We start from the raw sequence: 16,914 nt of genomic DNA on the forward strand, positions 1-16,914 counted from the left end.
TTCCCTACAAGATAAGTAGTTATAAAAAAAATATATATATGATATTCCATTCCAACATACTGGAAACAGGGACGAAATCAATATTGCGCTCTCAGCTTTCCTTATACTTCTTTCCATTTATGCCGCATACACAATGATTACACTTGGAGCTGTTCTTCACTTTTTTCTGAAACAACTTAATCGACACCATCTCTATCTGTCTATCGTTACAAAAAGGTTTCGCATATTTCAAAGGTTTCGCTTATTTCACCAGCTGCACAATTGTTTCTGAATTCGGGAGTTTTGGGAGGATTTGCCACCCTTGTCTTTGTAAGAGTTTCTGGATGCAAAACTCCTCCGGCCCCCGCGGGCTGCTGCTACAGCACGTTTTCTTTGCTTGTTTAGACTCTTGTTCAGTTCAGCATCATTTTCAATTGCACTTTGATTATCTTCTTCCTGGAAAATGAAACTGCTATTAGTTTTGCACATAAGAAGAGAAGGAAAGGAAAGATAAATGTCAGGTGATAGCGTGTTATAAAGCAGCGCAAACAGCATGGCACTAAAATTTTAACAATGAAGAGCAACAAACAAATTACGTTTTTTTTGTTCTTTCTACCTAGAGGATCAAGTAGAAATAGAGAAGATATAGAAGATGATACTAAATGTAGTTACATACAACCACGCAAATAAACCAACACAACTTTACAATGAAAAGTACATCTGCATTAGGACTTTGTTTACAGGAAAGTTTTTTTTTGTAAGTGAATTCCGAGAAAATAAATTCCTGAAAAGTAAATTTCAAGAAAAATAAATTCCTGAAAAGTAAATTATTTTTCGATAATTGGTAGTGTTATAAAAAATAAACTAGAAAACACTTTCTAGTGTTTGGTTATTTTATAAAAAATAAACTGGAAAATAATTTATTAATGTTTTATTTTTCTCAAGTTTATTAAAATAACAAGGAATAAATCTTACAAATTAAAAAGTTAAATAATAATAAAATTGAAAAAAAAATAATTTCATAAATTATCTCAAATAAAATAAATAATAATCAAAATAATAAAGATCAAATCTTAAAAAAAAATGAAGAAATTAAAATAATAATAATTAACATTTCATAAAGTATTTCAAATAAAATAAGTAACAATCAAAAGAATGAGAACCAAATTTGATAGATAAAACATTTTAATAAAAAAATAATAGGAAAAAAGAAAATAACAATTATAAAAATAAGGACCAAAGTTAATATAAAAATTAAATTTTAAGAAATGAAATTGAAAAATAAATATTCAAAACAAAATATATATAGCAATCAAAAGTTTGAGGATCAAATTTGATATAATCAGCAAATAATGACATTTCTAAATTTTTCACAACTTCCGGAAAGTGTTTTCCGCCCAAATTTTTCAGAAAAACACTTTCATGAAAACCAAGCCAAATTTTTAATTGACTAAAAAGTGTTTTCGTTTACTATCTTTCTTAACAGCAAACAAACACAAGAAAGTTTGGAAAGTGATTTCCCAGAAACCACTTTCTGAAAAACAAACACAAAAAATTTTGGAAAGCGTTTTCCTGGAAACCAGTTTCCAGAAAACAAACACAGCTAAAAAGAAAAATACTTTTCTGAAAACCAAGCTAAATTTTTCTTTGACTGAAAAATATTTTTCGTTGACTAGAAAGTGTTTTCCGTTGACTGGAATGTTTTTTATTGACCAGAAAGTGTTTTTCATTAACCGAAAAGTGTTTTTGGTTGACCAACTTTTCTAATGGCAAACAAACACGGGAAAGTTTGGAAAGTAGTTTTCCGGAAACTATTTTCCGGAAAACAAACATGGCCTAGAACACGAAGCATTTTCCTTTTGGGGGCATTTGTAAAGAGACGAGAAGAAATAGAGCTATTGTTAATTTAGTATGTGGTTAAACATCCCTCACAAGATATAATCCGACAGAAGGAAAATGTGATGCAGGGGAACCAAGTATTTAGTAAGAATACTAGGGATGTATTATAAAGATGCAATCATCCACAAGCTCAATATCTTGAGCCAATAAACTTTTGCACATGGGATGGATGCTAAGCCCCAAGTAACACTGTAATCCAAACCCCTAAAAAATGCATGCCTATATCAGGTTACACGTCAGACCAATATAAAAAATTTAACAGCTGGAGCAAACAATAATTGAAAATGTACCTTGTCGCTGTCATCTTGAATTTCAGGCCTGTTATCTTGACCTGCTTCGCAACTCCATTGCTTAACTTCTACCCCGTCCTCATCAGAGTTTGAAGTTTGCTCTTCCTGACAAGTAATTATTCTTAATAATTTAAAACAATCCAATGCAGGGATACAGAACAAAAACATTCTGGACAAGAGTACATAACAATAGACAAAAATCATTGATATATTGAATGCACGTGTGTTCCAGGAGATGCAGTTAAATAAACTGCAGACTGCAAGTCTGCAATTTAAATCTGGGCATCCTTCCCAAAGCCATGATATTATACTTTTTAGAATGGTTATCTTTGCATACTTGAATCCATCAATAAATATTTTGGCTTTAAATATCTTCAACATTGATCAGATATCCACTTGTTTCCTTGTCACTCTCCGTAAATTGCCTGTTTAAGAATTTTTCTTGCATGTCATGGTAATGGTATAATTATTTTTCCCTGATCTCTTTTGTTAAAGTCATTTATAAAAACATAAGAAGCTGAAAAAGGGTTTTGGTTCGCTAGCATGCAAAAGGGGCAGAGCACAAAGTACACAATCCATAACAGGGTCACCTTATCGATAGCGAAAATCATTCTGGTTTTTTTCCATTTTTTGATCAACTTCAAACAAATTAAATTCAACCAACTCTTGATCTTTAAAGTTCTACTTTTCCGATGATTAACCATCACTAGTAAGATAAATTTCTTATCATGTCTCAAGATACCCAAGAATCAAAACACCATATCCAAATTAATCATTGCAACTCCCTAACAGGCATGGCGAAGTTCCCACTTCCATGCCCGCAGATAATGCAATGTGTTCTTCCATCAATGTGTTCTGATGAAGCAACATAAAGTTCAACTACACTCAGTGATATCAAGAGGTTAAGGCCTCAGTTTGTAGCGAACTTCTAAGTCAGGCCCCTAAAATGGGTAGTGACAATAAAAGCCAAGAAAAATATACCTGCTCCTCCAAGTGCAAAGAACTTAAACCCTTGACATTTGCTTCCGTCGACTCAACAAACTGTTTATCTTCAGACTCCTCTCTGTCAGAGTCTGTATCATCTATGTCCTCTTCAATGAACTACAAAAAAATCGAACTTCATTCAGAGCTGTAATGCAAAATCATTTATGAGATTTTTTATTTCATTATACATGCTATCCCGGAACAAAAAGAAAAGGGTACAAGGTGGAACATCAAAAGCTGAAACCCAGCACCATCAAATACATACTCATAACTCCTAAAATCCACAACAAAGACAAAGAGTTTCACTGTTACATCAAAGATCTGTAGTGTCCTATTTTCCAACAAGATGCAGATGAACTGAGACATTATGGAAAGAGCATCACTTGTAGTTGATGGGACCAACACTGAGTTGAATGTTAAGGGTAAACAGACTAGATAGTAAGAGATAGAACCACAGAAAAATACAAGAGAAGTAATTTTCATAAAACCATCTACAAGATGTACCTACAAATTTGTGCATAGAGATGGCAAATGGCAATGATTCATGTTCAAGCGCATGCAATAGAAGACTGGCTTTCAACAGAAAAGAGGCAACTACAAGATAAGTAGGGAGCTTTCCAAAGGAATTAGACGTTGACACATGCCTATCAAATATCAAAGGTTGATGATACAACACAAAACCTTGGACAGACTGCAGTCATGTTCACTTAATATGAGTTGATGATAAAGTTGGGTGAATTCCTCAAAATAGCGCACCAGCACCAACGAAGCAGGATACAAGAAAAAATAAATAAAACCTCCCACCCCCATAGGACAATTTAATGAAAATGCTTCACCATACTTTCTCAATGTCCTCCTGATCTTTCCTTGAGAAGCCACTAGCAGCAAGTTCCTTGTCGAGAAAACCAGAAGATTTGGATATTGAGGAAAAGGATGGCCAGCCAGTTTCATCTGTGTCTGCATCAGAGCCTTCATTATCATCTGTGCTTACTTGAAAAGAGAGGTTAAACCTATGGAGACAATAGAAATTATTAAGCATGAGAAACTGCCTAATGGCTAGGAAATTTTGAAATATTCCAGAAGACAAGATGCAATCCAGGACTACCCAATTGGCAGTCTAAGTTTCAAATATCAGATTAGGAATTTAGCAAAATAACCACTGACTGACCTCTTCTGAAAAAACTTAAAGATGCATTCAACATCACGGTCAAAGTACCTGGGAAATGGGAATGTGTTAATGAATCAGTTATTGCATCCAACATATCAGAAAACTAAATTGACATGGTGATGAAGATGGGAGCTGAATAAGTACATCTGTGCATTCCGATGAGATACAGAAACCATCTGTGGAAAATCAATCACGGTGACCTTCTCATCATCATCAATCTACAAAGCACAGCAATTCACAAGGATAATAAATAAAAAGAAAAAAAAAACAGAAGATAACAACAGCAAACTCTTAAAGTTGGTATCAAATGCATACCATAATGTTAAACTCATTGAAATCACAGTGAATAAGACCATGCTCTGCCAAACGAACAATAACGCCAAGTACCGTCTCGAAAACAGTTTCTGGATTTTGTAATTCCTTCACCTGGACACTGATCACACAAGCATTCAATAATCCATTACAACCAGAAAGAAAGAAAGAAAAAAGATATATGCATTTAGTTCACATTAGATTAGAGAAAGAAGGAGCAAGCAGCACTCACAGCGGATAACCTTGAACAAGTGACATGATCACACAATGCCTATTACAATCCACAGCATTTGGAACCGGAAACTCATGCTCTTCCAATGCCTAACTCAAAAAATAACCAAAATCCATTATTAACCAATTAAAATACTACACAAATACCTACACGATAAAGCTAAATTATTTCTAAGAATTAATAACAACCCAATATAGTAACAAGCTAAAAGAACAAAGAAAACAAACCTTGCCTTAAAATAAATAGCCAAAACCCATTTTAATGAATGAAAAAGTAAAACACAAATTCGACACGATAAAGCTAAATCCTTTCCAAAAATGAGAAAAATTCAAAGCAGCCCACTAAAATACAGCATATTCTTTGAGAAGAGAAAGGTTTACCTTCATAAAGGCGAATTCTTTAAGAGCAGCGAGTCTAGACAAGTAAAGCCAATTAAAACTAGAGCGATGCCTCAAATAATCCCTCTTAGACTTAACAGCTCTAAAAGAAACCCTCCCAAGCCGATGCAACTTCATGGCCAAAACGGTGCCGTCTTCAGCAGCAACCTCATAGATATCCGATTCTTTACCAGTGCCCAATTTACGACCGACACTGGAAATGACACCGCGATTAACGAGGGTCTTGATGGCGAGGAAATCGTAGCCGAGGTAAGTGAGACGGAAACCGTCGTATTTGGAGGAGTCGTGGTGAAGGAGCTTGTGCTTGAGGAGGTTCTTAAGGACCTTGTAGGTGCCACCGTGTTTTAGAGAGGCTATTCGGTCTATGAGTTCGGCGGGGACTATTTCGTGGTTTCGCATCCCCATCTCTACGGCTGTTAACACCCTGAAGTCGTCCTTCGAGAGATAACGTAACACGTCGACGTCTAGCTTCATGTTTGTGAAAGGAATCAATCAGACGATGGCGCCGCCGTTGTCGTCGTCTACCACAGCAGTAGCAGCCCGTAGGTCTCAGCAAGCAAGATAAACTAGCAAGGTAAAGAAAGAGAAACACCGTTGCTTGGTCATTATACACTACTAAGTGGTGGGCCGGGCTGGGCCGGGCTTTACATGCTAATAATAAAATTAATTTTTATTTTAGTTTATCATGTTAAATAATAATAATAATATTAATAATAATAGTAATGTGATAGATTTTCCAAGCTTCAACCATGAAGCTCCCCCACAGCCACTCATGCAAGCATGCATAATTCTATACAGTACATAACATTAAATGATTTCATTTTTATCTCGTTATTTACTACTCTAATCCAATCGAGTTAATAAGATTGGGCACAACAAATCAGTTAAAGCCCTGGCTCGGCTCAAGCTAATTTCATGTCAAATTAGGTTAAAAATTAATGCGATCACAACATAATCGCTTTACAATTTATATTTTAAATCTTGAATCATACCATGAAGGCTAGCAGGTCCAGTGAAAGCAGACATGAACAGGACCCGTTAAAAAGACAATACAGGCATAAATGACATAACACGTAAGGCTGTTCAATGCTTGATATCCGCGCGCGCTACTAGGAACAGGTCCAAGTTCCTATTTTTTAAAGGAAAATTGTATTTAGCGTCTTGTAATCTGATCTAAATCGTGATTACCAGCCCTAATTTGAAAGATTATGTTCTACATTTTACATCAATAAAGATTTAAAACATGATCAAATTTACACCCCTGCATACCATACCAAACACCATAAAGTCAAAGCTTAGAAATTAGCCAACCATGCAGAAACTGTAGCATCTTGCAGTTCTTGGCTCCTTTTTAGGAAATATTTTAAAGAGTTTAATTCTTGACTCCTTTTATCGATTCAGCATTCAATCAACCCAAAAGAACCTTCACATTGCCTCTCTGAAGCAACAAACACCTTGAATTTGTGCGCCCATTTCATTCATGTAAAATATGGAAAGGCAGTGTCTATTATAAAATATAGCCAAGGACTCCACCACCCTATAACCCAACCTTGCAGAAGAAATAGCAACTCCTCTCTGACATGACCCAGACAAAAATTGCCCTTCGGAAATATAACAGCGTTTAAAACATAAATATCTCTATCGCAGGTCACATGGTATATAGTTTAAGACAAGGAATGATAAACCCAAGACTAGGACAAAGTAGATGAGTCTGATGCCCGCTTTTACGAGCCAATTCCCAAGAGAAATCTGTGATGTTCAAAGCAACTTGGAACAAAGCACGTTTGCGGTGCATGCAAATGTAGCTTTCCTCATTCCTCCGCAGCACTGGCAGCACTTAAATCCACACTGAGGTCAAGAACCTGTAACATGAAAGGTAGAATTGATTGCAACGTGGATTCCAGCACGGAAAAAGTGACAAGCAACAAGAAAAACACCATATCCGATTAACTTTAAATGATGTACAAGAACTGATTACCTTTGATGCTTAGTTAGGATCTGGTTCAAATATTGCCCCAGTTCAATTTTAAAATTCGAATAGAAATTAAATGCAAACCCCCAGTTTTGTGCCTCCTCCAAAGGTCAAGGACAAACCTTAATTAGATGTTCCCCTTGACATAATCCAACCAAACAATCAATGGCATGCACATTGGCAAAAACTTATACCAACGAGATAGAATTCAACAGTGAATAGTTTTCTTAGAAGTCAATCACGTGGCTCTTTGTATGAGTTGAATTGATTAACATCACAATTGTGTGCATAACAGAATTGCAGCTATTAACATCACAAGCCTAAGATGGTGGAGATTCCACAAAGAGTAGTTTTTTACCACAAACGCTCCCAAAACCAGAGAGTGCAATCTTACCTTTCCAGTTATCATGGTATACATGTTCAGAACATCTGTAACAGTTGACTCAAAGTGTGTTGTGGCATCATAGCTCTGCCAAACATTAAGGAACTCGAATTAGGGTGAATCCATAAAGGAATCATAACTAGCAGCAGCATTATTCAGATAAAAAAATTTCACTCACTGTTGAAATAAAGCAATTGTCCAATGAAGGTTCATTGACCGGTTCATATCTGTCATAAATATCGAAGAATATCTCATCAACAGGACCTAGGAGGTCAATTCCAGGTTTCAATTCAGTTTCAGGATGATCAGTCTCTGCCTCGGTTGATACAAATGCAATGAATTTTCCCTTTGGAGCAACATTGTGGGTATAAGAACAGCAGAAAAGGTACCTGCTCAACACAGAAGCCTCACAAAAATTTAGCACAGAGAGAGGCAATGTATTTCTTCCAGCTGAGTCACAGTAATGAAAGCTTCCCCTTCAGATAGACCTTTCAATTGGAGTAAGCAATTCAACTGTACCCCATGAATGTCATAAAACAAAAACGAAGCTTTCCAAGACAGTAAAAAAAATGATAAGTGGGCAAACGGATTTCAGAGTTTTGCCAGGAAAAGGCTATATCAAAGGAAAAAATACACTAAACCAGAAAGCAATAAATACAAAAATAAGAGCACCTAAACTGCAACAGACAAGATACTTAACTATCATGTCCTGTAAAAAACACAACTCAAAAGTAGGCTGATAGATGGTAACACTAAAAATCAATAATGTTGGAATGTCCAATTATAATCCTTCAATATTTTACAGAATAATATGGGATTGGAAAGGAGAACATTTGTACAACTGATCAAGTATCTAGAACTCACATGTCTGATCTGCGACCCAGCTGCTTCTGTGGCAGGATAACCTGCACTGAATGAGATTCATCGGTGCTTGGTATTGGGTGGCTCATAATGGCAATTGCCCTTGCAACCCTACCAACCTTCCTAACCTGTTCAAATGCATTCAACTTTCTGTAAATAATGGAAAATTCATTTTTTATCTTCAACACACACACACACACAGATTCTGGCTTCAATAACTATTTTTTTGTCCTCCATACCTTGTTGGGTAAGTAGGAAGGATCACAAACAACTTTCTTGCACTTAGCAGTTTCCCCTTCTGATGTGACACCAGCAACTTTGCCTTCCTCGTTGAACTCTACCTGAAATTACAGCAATTTGCCACTTCCATGTTATATTTCCAGTCTACAACAACAGTCATATGCACGCATATTTTTATCAGCATATATAGAGTGACGCAATTGCACAAGAAATAACAAATCAAATTTCAGAAGCGTAAACAAGTACCTTGCACTCAGGTTTATTCAACATGTATGTGCCTCCATAAACAGCACTAAGCCGTGCAAATGCCTGGGTGGAACAACACCCCCAGATAAATGTCATTATTTCAGTATATAACAAGTTAGCATGTCAAGGGTTGAGACAGGTGGAGAAAGAAGGGGTAGGAGGTAGGCAGGGAGAGAGTGAGCGAGTTACCTGTGGGAGCTCTCCTAAACCATACAGAGGGTAAATATATGGTGATCCTCCTTGAAAACGGGCAAGGGACTCCGAATATAGCTATCACATAATCAGGAGGAAAATTTTCAAATAACACATAAAATAAAAAATTTCAAATGTCACCGAGATCAAAACATTTGAACGAAAACTATACTTAGATTATCACCTTCATCCTTTTAACAGTATCCAGTGCAGGTTCATTTAGGTAGCGATCATCTCTATGTAGTGCCAATGCATGACCGATGAAGTCTATGGTATTGTCATCAAGACCATATTTTCTGACAAAAAGTTAACTGGATAATAAGAAAAAACTGTGCTCACCGAGTTTATTATTGAATACAAATTAACTCACAGCAATCCAAATAACTTCTAAGATATTTTTCAAACCAAAATAAAGGTATTGAACATGACATGAGAATCCATAAAAGCCGCGGTTAGGTATTACAAAGTAGCACACAAAGAGGCATGGTTGCAATATAAAACCAGGAGCAAGAACATACGCAATCAGTTCTCTCGTAGTCACTCTAGTCAAGTCCATTCCCTCGTGGGTTTTAGGATCATTGTCTTCGTAATTCTGGACATATATGAAAAACTTGCGAGCACGGCGCTTTTCAAAAATACCCATGAGAGGAGATTTCAGTGCCTCCATATCAGTTGCGGGCACCTTGTGGACCTATTATAGAAATCCATACCGACAGCTTTGAGTTAAAAACATATCACAATAGAAACTAATGAGATCAATCAACCCCTACTGAGCTTGAACATAAGTATACCTTTCCCTTGTTGAAGACGTAGCTGCCATCCACTGCTTTGAAGTAAAGATACTTGGTAACATCTGTGTGAATGAGGACACGTACAAGATTGCCATTTGCCATCATAAACTAGCCATATGGAGACACATGAAAAAAGAGCAGAGATTATAAAATGACAAGTTCAATAGAATAACTGGTCAGATAACAGGAAATGTTGAGAAGCAAAGATGGAAAGACACCTTAGGAACCATGTCAACATTATAATCCCTGCTTGAGCCCAGATGTGCTGGAGGCTTATCGTTTCCCCTGAACCTCTTCCAGAGCTGTAGATAAATTAATTCACAATCAAAACCGATCACTCACAAGAGTAGTGAGTAGCAGAAAAACAAAAAGTGATTGGCAAATGCAGATCATGAATAGCGAGACCTGAATGAGGTTCAGCGACGCAGACTCTCCCCCGTAGTAGTCATTCCTATCCATATGCAGGACCTGACTTAACAAGACATGCACGAAACGTAATCATGTTAGCATCAACAAATACACTCTTACAAGTGCATAAAACTCAATATGATACAAATACAGCAGAAAGTTGTCAAAAGGAGAATACAGAAATCATGTACAGATATTTGCAGTAATTCCATACAAACAGATCCATTTCCTACGATTGCAACTCGAAAGTCAAAGGAAGGATGGTCATGATTGAAGAGAAACCCAAAACCCAGCAAACGATTCAATGAAAACCCATTTCAAGACTTCGCATAAGAAGCTAAAGAACCAGAAATCAATTCATGTTTCTCCAAAAACATCTGAAAAGTTTTCATTTTTTAAATCAATCAGTAAATAGCTCCAGTAAAGCCAGAGTCTTTGCAAATCCAAACAAATATAAATGATCAGATCAACCATTAACAATCAGCTTGATCTGTGTAGGAAACCCTAATCTAGAAAAATTCACAAATCAAACGATATAGATCCATCACATACCATATTGGGAATATGGGAAAGAAGAAGAAGAAGAAGAAGAAGAACCGACCTTGAGGCCGTCAACGGAGAGAAGACCGCTGAGGATGCATTCTTTGAGACCAGTGCCCAAAACAATCACATCATACTCTTCATCCATGATTCAGATCAAAATGATATTTTTTCCTTTTGGGGTTTTAGGGTTAGGATAGATAGATGGATGAGCAGGAGGAAAGGCAGAAGGAGAAGCAGAAGACAGTAGACCAAAGGCAATGGCAATAAATAATTGTTTAAATAATCCGAAGCAAGGCCAAAAGCAAAGATGCTTTGTGTGTTAATTCGGAAAAAACCTTCCTTACACGATGCGAGCCCTTCTTATTTGACGATGGGACTTGTGATGGATAGGGTCAATACCAGATTTCTATCCATTTATATCCGACCCGAGCATCCATGTTCGATTAGTATTTTGGATTGCAATAACTTGTGTTTTAGCATGTGTTTTAAAACTATAGTCTTAAAAAAAATACTAAATTATTTTGTTTTAGTATTTTTTTAATAATTTTGATATTAAAAATAAAAAATTATTTTAATATATTTTTAAACAAAAATATTTTTAAAAATACTTTACACTTAAAATACAAAACATAAAATTAATCACAAATGAGTTTTATTATACTCAAATTAATAAATTTTAAAGTCTATTTATATTATTTTTCTCAACCTATTTTTTATTCAAAAAACAAGTTGAGAAATAATAGCAAACAATACCTTTATTTGTTTGTTTATTTTAAATCTAGTGAATATTCATTAAATTTGTGATTGTCTAAAATTAAATTTGTTTCTTGCATAGGAACTTGTAATATTAATTTAAAAAAAAATTATGATTTTGATATATTAATATTAAAAATAAAAATAAAAATAAAACATGTTTCTTTTTATGTGAAAATGCCCATATCAAGAATTCTAATTTTATGTACATATTATTCTTAACAAAATATGTTTTTTGTGCGGCAGTCAAAAACCATGTTTTTTCAAACAGAAATATTATTTCACCAATCAAGTTATATACATCTAATATCTTCATGCCTAATGGTTTTTTACAAAGTGGTGATGAAATTTTGTGCAAGTTTTTTTATTTTTCAATTTTACCTATCTATTTATAGAACTATTTATTCGATTATAGATTATTATAAAAAAACACAACAACAATAACAAGAATACAAGATTTTGAACTATAGAAAAATAATTCATTGAAAATAAATGTTGAATGATAAATATGGAAAGCACATGGTAATGAGACCAGAGACTATTAACTTAGGCATTGGTGGGGTCAGGTGATCTCTCATATTATGTACAGCTTAATACTTCTGGCTTCCTGTGGAGGCTTACACCCAGCATCAATCATCGGATCCAACATAGTTTCAATTTATTTATATCGGCTTGAAAATAGTTAAAGCTATTCTTGGGAATAAAAATGGATAAACATGGCAAGAATAATTAGGTTTCATAGGGCTAGCAAAGAGCCACCAACAATTATCAAGTCATAAACCCAGATGCAACCGCAATGCACTATGTTGTTGAACGAGGGCTACAAAATAAGAAGGAAAATTAGAGGGAAGGGCTAGCCAAGCCTTGACACCACACTTTATTGTATAAGCTTTATAACATGCCTTGGTGAATCGAAATCCATACATATACCAGTAAGAGGAGCCAGGAGTCGATAAAGGTAAAATAAGATAAAATAGATGAAGGAATGCAAAGGTCGAAAAATGAAGAAAATGAAAGGAGTGGCAGAGAAGGAAGGGTGGAGAAAGATAATGAGGTCGATGAATTTTTAAATCTACATGGGTGGTCATACATCATATATCAAAAGTAGACTGGCTTTTTACAAAGCTTCTCTATTAGAAACCTACAAAAGTCATTTGCTTATCCAGCACCTAGACAATTATACAGAAAGCTTTTTAATAAAGCAGTATTTTACTACTTCTTCAAAATCACGATCCTACTTTAATAAAATAATACAACCCAAGTTTTAGATTTTTTTAGCATGTAATAACCTGTAAACTTAAAGAAAACAGTGAAGTAGAGAATGTATTTTTATCACATGAATGTTATTGATACAAGGTTACTCTTTATAAAGTTTGGGTATAGTATAATAATCTTAACAAAAAATCTTATCAACATTTGAAATTTAGCAGAAGACATGGGGTAGATTAGATCAGTTGGTCTTCCTAATCTTTCTCCAGATTTTCCTCTTATTGATAGCTACAATTGCTTGGTTTGCTGAGCAGTTCCGTATTTTTCTCTACACATCCCCTAAATCTAAAGGGAGGAGCTCGAACATTCAAATTGGCCAAAGTATTTCAAAACTTGTATGGAGACACTATTTTTGTTAATGAATCAACCAGTTGATCTTTAGTACAAATGAAATAAACTATAAGTTGCTTTCTTTAAACTTGATCATGCATTTAATGAAAATCAATTTTGATATATTTAGTACGAGAATGAAGCATAGAATTAGCAGTCAAGTAGTCAAGTATGTGGCTACAATATTATCACACCATAACACTAGGGGGTTGGAATTTTTAAGCCAATTTCAAATAAAATTAATTGCAACCATTGGAGTTTTGAAGCAATGTCTGCAAAAGACTTATATTCAGCTTTTATGCTTTTACGAGCAACTGTAAATTATTACTTGCAGCGCCATGAGATAAGCTTGTTGCCTATGATAACACAATAAACACTTATTAACCGTCGATCATCACGATCACCTACCCAATCAAAATTTGAAAAAGCTTGAATTGTAGAGTTAAAAGACCGACTAAGAAATAGTCTCATTGATATGGAATGTTTAAGATAAAATAGTTTTTTTTTTTTACTGCTTGCCAGTATGGCTTTAACGGGTTATGCATGAACTTTCTTACTTTGTGAATTGAGAATAAAAGATCAAATTAAGTAAATGCCAAATATTGCAGCTTACCAATAACCTGTTTCTAAAGAGAAGGGTCTAAAAACTTAGCTTTTTTGGTTGCAAATAGGTGAAAGGTAGTTGATATAAGACTTGTACATGGTTTTGCTTATGCCATATGAGTGCGGTTTATGAGTTCAACCACATACTTTCTTTAAGTAAGATACATACCATCAGTTGAGTGCAAGACCTCCACTCCAAAAAAGTAGTTAAGATCACCAAACTTTTTAACAACAAAATCTAAATGTAAGTCTTGAAGTATATTATGGATAATAGTACTAGAATTGCTTGTGATGGTAACATCATCAACATAAATAAGAATCACAACCAGAACATTCTTGTGCCAAATAAATAAAGAAGGGTCTGCCTTGCTAGCAAGAAATCTAATTGCCCATACGTTATTTGTTAAACGAGAGAATCAAGCTCTTGGAGCTTGTTTGAAGTCGTAAATTGACTTATGTAATCTGCAAAAATGGTTAGGATATTAAGGATGGATATAGCCTTGAGTTTGGGCCATATAAACTTCCTCTTTCAATTCACCGTGTAAAAATGCATTTTGGATAGCAATTTGTTTAATCTGCCAGTTATAAAAAACAGTCAAGGACAAGACTATTTGAATTGTGCATGCTTGACAATAAGATTGAATGTTTCATTAAAATCAATTCCTTCTTATTGATGAAAGCCCTTGGCAACTAACCTGGCCTTAAACCTCTTTATGGAGCAATCAATATTTTTTTTAATTTTTTTTGTATATCTAATGGTAGCCAATGATATTGGCTTTAAAAGGAGGAGTAATTAATGACTAAGTCCCATTATGTAGAAAAGCATTAAACTCTGCATTCAATGATGTTCACCATTGTGGTGACTTGACTGCATCACTATAACATATTGGTTTTTTATTAGAAGAGTGAAGAGAGGTAAGTAATGTTTTAGTAGAGGATACTGCTCAAAATCATCAGAGTTAGTTTTTGGTTTAAAAATATTATTTCTTGATCTGGTAATCATGACATGGGTGCTGGTACTGCCTTGCATTACTGTAGGATTTAAGGTGGCTTAAAGAGGTGTCTCTGATATACTAGAAGAAATGGGCTGGTTAACAGCAATTATGTCTAGTTATGAGATAGAAGTAGTATGCCAAACAAGTGGTTCTTTGTTTGTTCCTATAGAGTGAGACACTAAAGGAATAAAATCATTAGTTACGGATGATATACTTTGAGTTTGCATATCATTAAATATGGCAGGTAGTAGTACTGAAAGATGAAAAAACAAAGTAATATATATAGATGAGCTGGATTTTAAGGATAGTATAGAGGAAACATTTTTCTAGTAAGGGAACATATTTTCATCAAATATTATATGATGGGACACATAAACATAACTAGTTGATAAATCAAGGCACTTGTATCCATGATGATTAACACTATAGCCAATGAAAATACAAGATTTGCTTTTAAAATCCAATTTATATTTATTATATGGTCTAAGATTAGGCCAACATGCATATCCGAATACACATAAAAAAGAAAAAATTAGGATCTAGTTATATAGCATTTCATAAGGTGACAAATTATTGAGGATAAGTGTTGAAAGGTGATTAATTAAAAAGGTTGCAAATATAAAGGCATTTTCTTAATAAAATAGAGGTAAATTTGAGTGTGCTAATAAACTAGGGCCTATTTCAACAATTTTTCTATGTCTTCGTTCAATTAAAGCGATTTGTTGATGAGTATAAGGGCATGTAATATGATGAGCTATGCCATTTGCTTGAAAATAATTATGAAGTCTATGGTATTCATCACCTAATATGATTATATGACCTTTATTTTACTACTAAATTTTTTTCCATATAATATTGAAATTGAAGAAAAACACGCTTAACATCAGATTTGAATTTAATAGGAACTAACCATAAGAATTTAGAATAATTATCTAGAAATCTAACATGGTATCGAACACTCATAGTTGGGGTTACAAATGTTGGACCCCAGACATCGGTAAAAATTAAGTCTAATGGAGATTTTGAAACACAAGTTGAATTAGTAAAAGGCAAAGCATGACTCTTTGCTAATTGGCAATTAGGACATATAAAATGCCTTTTTTATTTTATCAATTGACAGTTTATTTAAGGACAAAACACGTTGAACAATTTGAGAAGCAGCATGATTAAGGTGACGGTGCCACTGATCAAGTGAAATGCGAACACTTAAAAAGGCTTGAGGAGGAACATTTTTTGTTAAGAAATGGTATAACCCATTACTGATATGGCCTCAATGAAGGAGGGTCCCCAAGTAATCCTTCACAAGAAAATATTGATCATGAAACTCGAAATAAACATTATTATCAGTACATAATTTTTGGACAGAAAATAAGTTTTTCTGAATTTAAAGGATTAAAAGAACTTGAAAGTAAGTTTTTCTAAATTTAAAGGATTAAAAGAACTTGATTCAATACAAAGAAATGAGAAAATGTATAAAGAGAAGAATTGCCAATTTTAGAGATATGCAGATCTTGACCATTGCCAATTTAAAGTTGATTTGTACTAGTATAGTCATCACTCTTTAAGTTCGGATTATCCATATCATGAGTGATATGGTGAGTAACACCTTTGTCTGTATATCAGTCATTCTCCTAGCCGTTATTGTTTGCTATAATAAAAGCTTGTTTATTTGGAGGAGAAGGATAATGTTAATAGGTGAGATCAAAACGATGGTAGCACTTCCAACTTGATTGATACTTAAAAGTGTATTTTTATCAAGGTTTTATATCATCATTTTACACTTGAAGTATTAATAACTCCTTAACTAAAGCATATTTTATAATAATATATCTAATAATATAAGATACCTTTAATTTATGATAAATGTTCATTTTAATGCAGGCTTATCACATAAATAAAAGGATTGATTGATGAATTTAAGAACTAAAATTGAAAGGACAAAGAGATAGTCAAACTTAGAAAAGAGATGTCGATGCAGTCCAAACTGGAACACTATTTAGTAATTAGATCATATCTAGAGATGTAGATCTCAAATTTAGGTCTACTTTATATGAATGGAAAGGTAAG

At 34.3% G+C, this 16,914-nt stretch overlaps 2 protein-coding genes across 2 annotated transcripts; both read right to left on the reverse strand.

Annotated features, from left to right (window-relative positions):
• On the reverse strand, positions 1-5,851 carry LOC105118476 (serine/threonine-protein kinase rio2-like). The gene is made up of 9 exons (XM_011016443.1): positions 5,245-5,851; positions 4,865-4,953; positions 4,636-4,753; positions 4,465-4,538; positions 4,321-4,368; positions 3,994-4,162; positions 3,150-3,269; positions 2,169-2,273; positions 1-435 (listed from the first exon to the last, which is right to left on the reverse strand). The coding sequence occupies exons 1-9, from the start codon at positions 5,734-5,736 to the stop codon at positions 247-249; spliced, it is 1,404 nt and encodes a 467-aa protein (XP_011014745.1). The 5' UTR covers positions 5,737-5,851; the 3' UTR covers positions 1-246.
• Positions 5,852-6,699: 848 nt separating this feature from the next.
• Positions 6,700-11,281, reverse strand: LOC105118479 (guanosine nucleotide diphosphate dissociation inhibitor 2). Its single transcript, XM_011016446.1, has 13 exons — positions 10,956-11,281; positions 10,352-10,414; positions 10,165-10,248; positions 9,947-10,054; positions 9,674-9,846; positions 9,340-9,451; positions 9,153-9,233; positions 8,964-9,026; positions 8,717-8,818; positions 8,481-8,605; positions 7,795-8,005; positions 7,629-7,703; positions 6,700-7,124 (listed from the first exon to the last, which is right to left on the reverse strand). Exons 1-13 carry the CDS (start codon positions 11,040-11,042, stop codon positions 7,074-7,076), a joined length of 1,335 nt encoding a protein of 444 aa, XP_011014748.1. The 5' UTR covers positions 11,043-11,281; the 3' UTR covers positions 6,700-7,073.
• Positions 11,282-16,914: the final 5,633 nt, after the last annotated feature.

Source organism: Populus euphratica, unplaced genomic scaffold (assembly GCF_000495115.2).
Source record: "Populus euphratica unplaced genomic scaffold, PopEup_1.0 scaffold1988.1, whole genome shotgun sequence".
NCBI lineage: Eukaryota > Viridiplantae > Streptophyta > Magnoliopsida > Malpighiales > Salicaceae > Populus > Populus euphratica.

Excerpts from the sequence above, each read along its gene's own strand:
- LOC105118479 (XM_011016446.1), bottom strand. The coding sequence starts at position 11,042 with ATGGATGAAGAGTATGATGTGATTGTTTTGGGCACTGGTCTCAAAGAA. Across the intron at positions 10,415-10,955 it reads TCTCCGTTGACGGCCTCAAG|GTCCTGCATATGGATAGGAA; the intron begins GTCGGTTCTTCT and ends TTGTTAAGTCAG. Across the intron at positions 9,452-9,673 it reads ACTACGAGAGAACTGATTGC|AAAATATGGTCTTGATGACA; the intron begins GTATGTTCTTGC and ends ACTTTTTGTCAG.
- LOC105118476 (XM_011016443.1), bottom strand. The coding sequence starts at position 5,736 with ATGAAGCTAGACGTCGACGTGTTACGTTATCTCTCGAAGGACGACTTC. Across the intron at positions 4,539-4,635 it reads TCAATGAGTTTAACATTATG|ATTGATGATGATGAGAAGGT; the intron begins GTATGCATTTGA and ends TGTGCTTTGTAG. Across the intron at positions 2,274-3,149 it reads CTTTGCACTTGGAGGAGCAG|GAAGAGCAAACTTCAAACTC; the intron begins GTATATTTTTCT and ends ATTACTTGTCAG.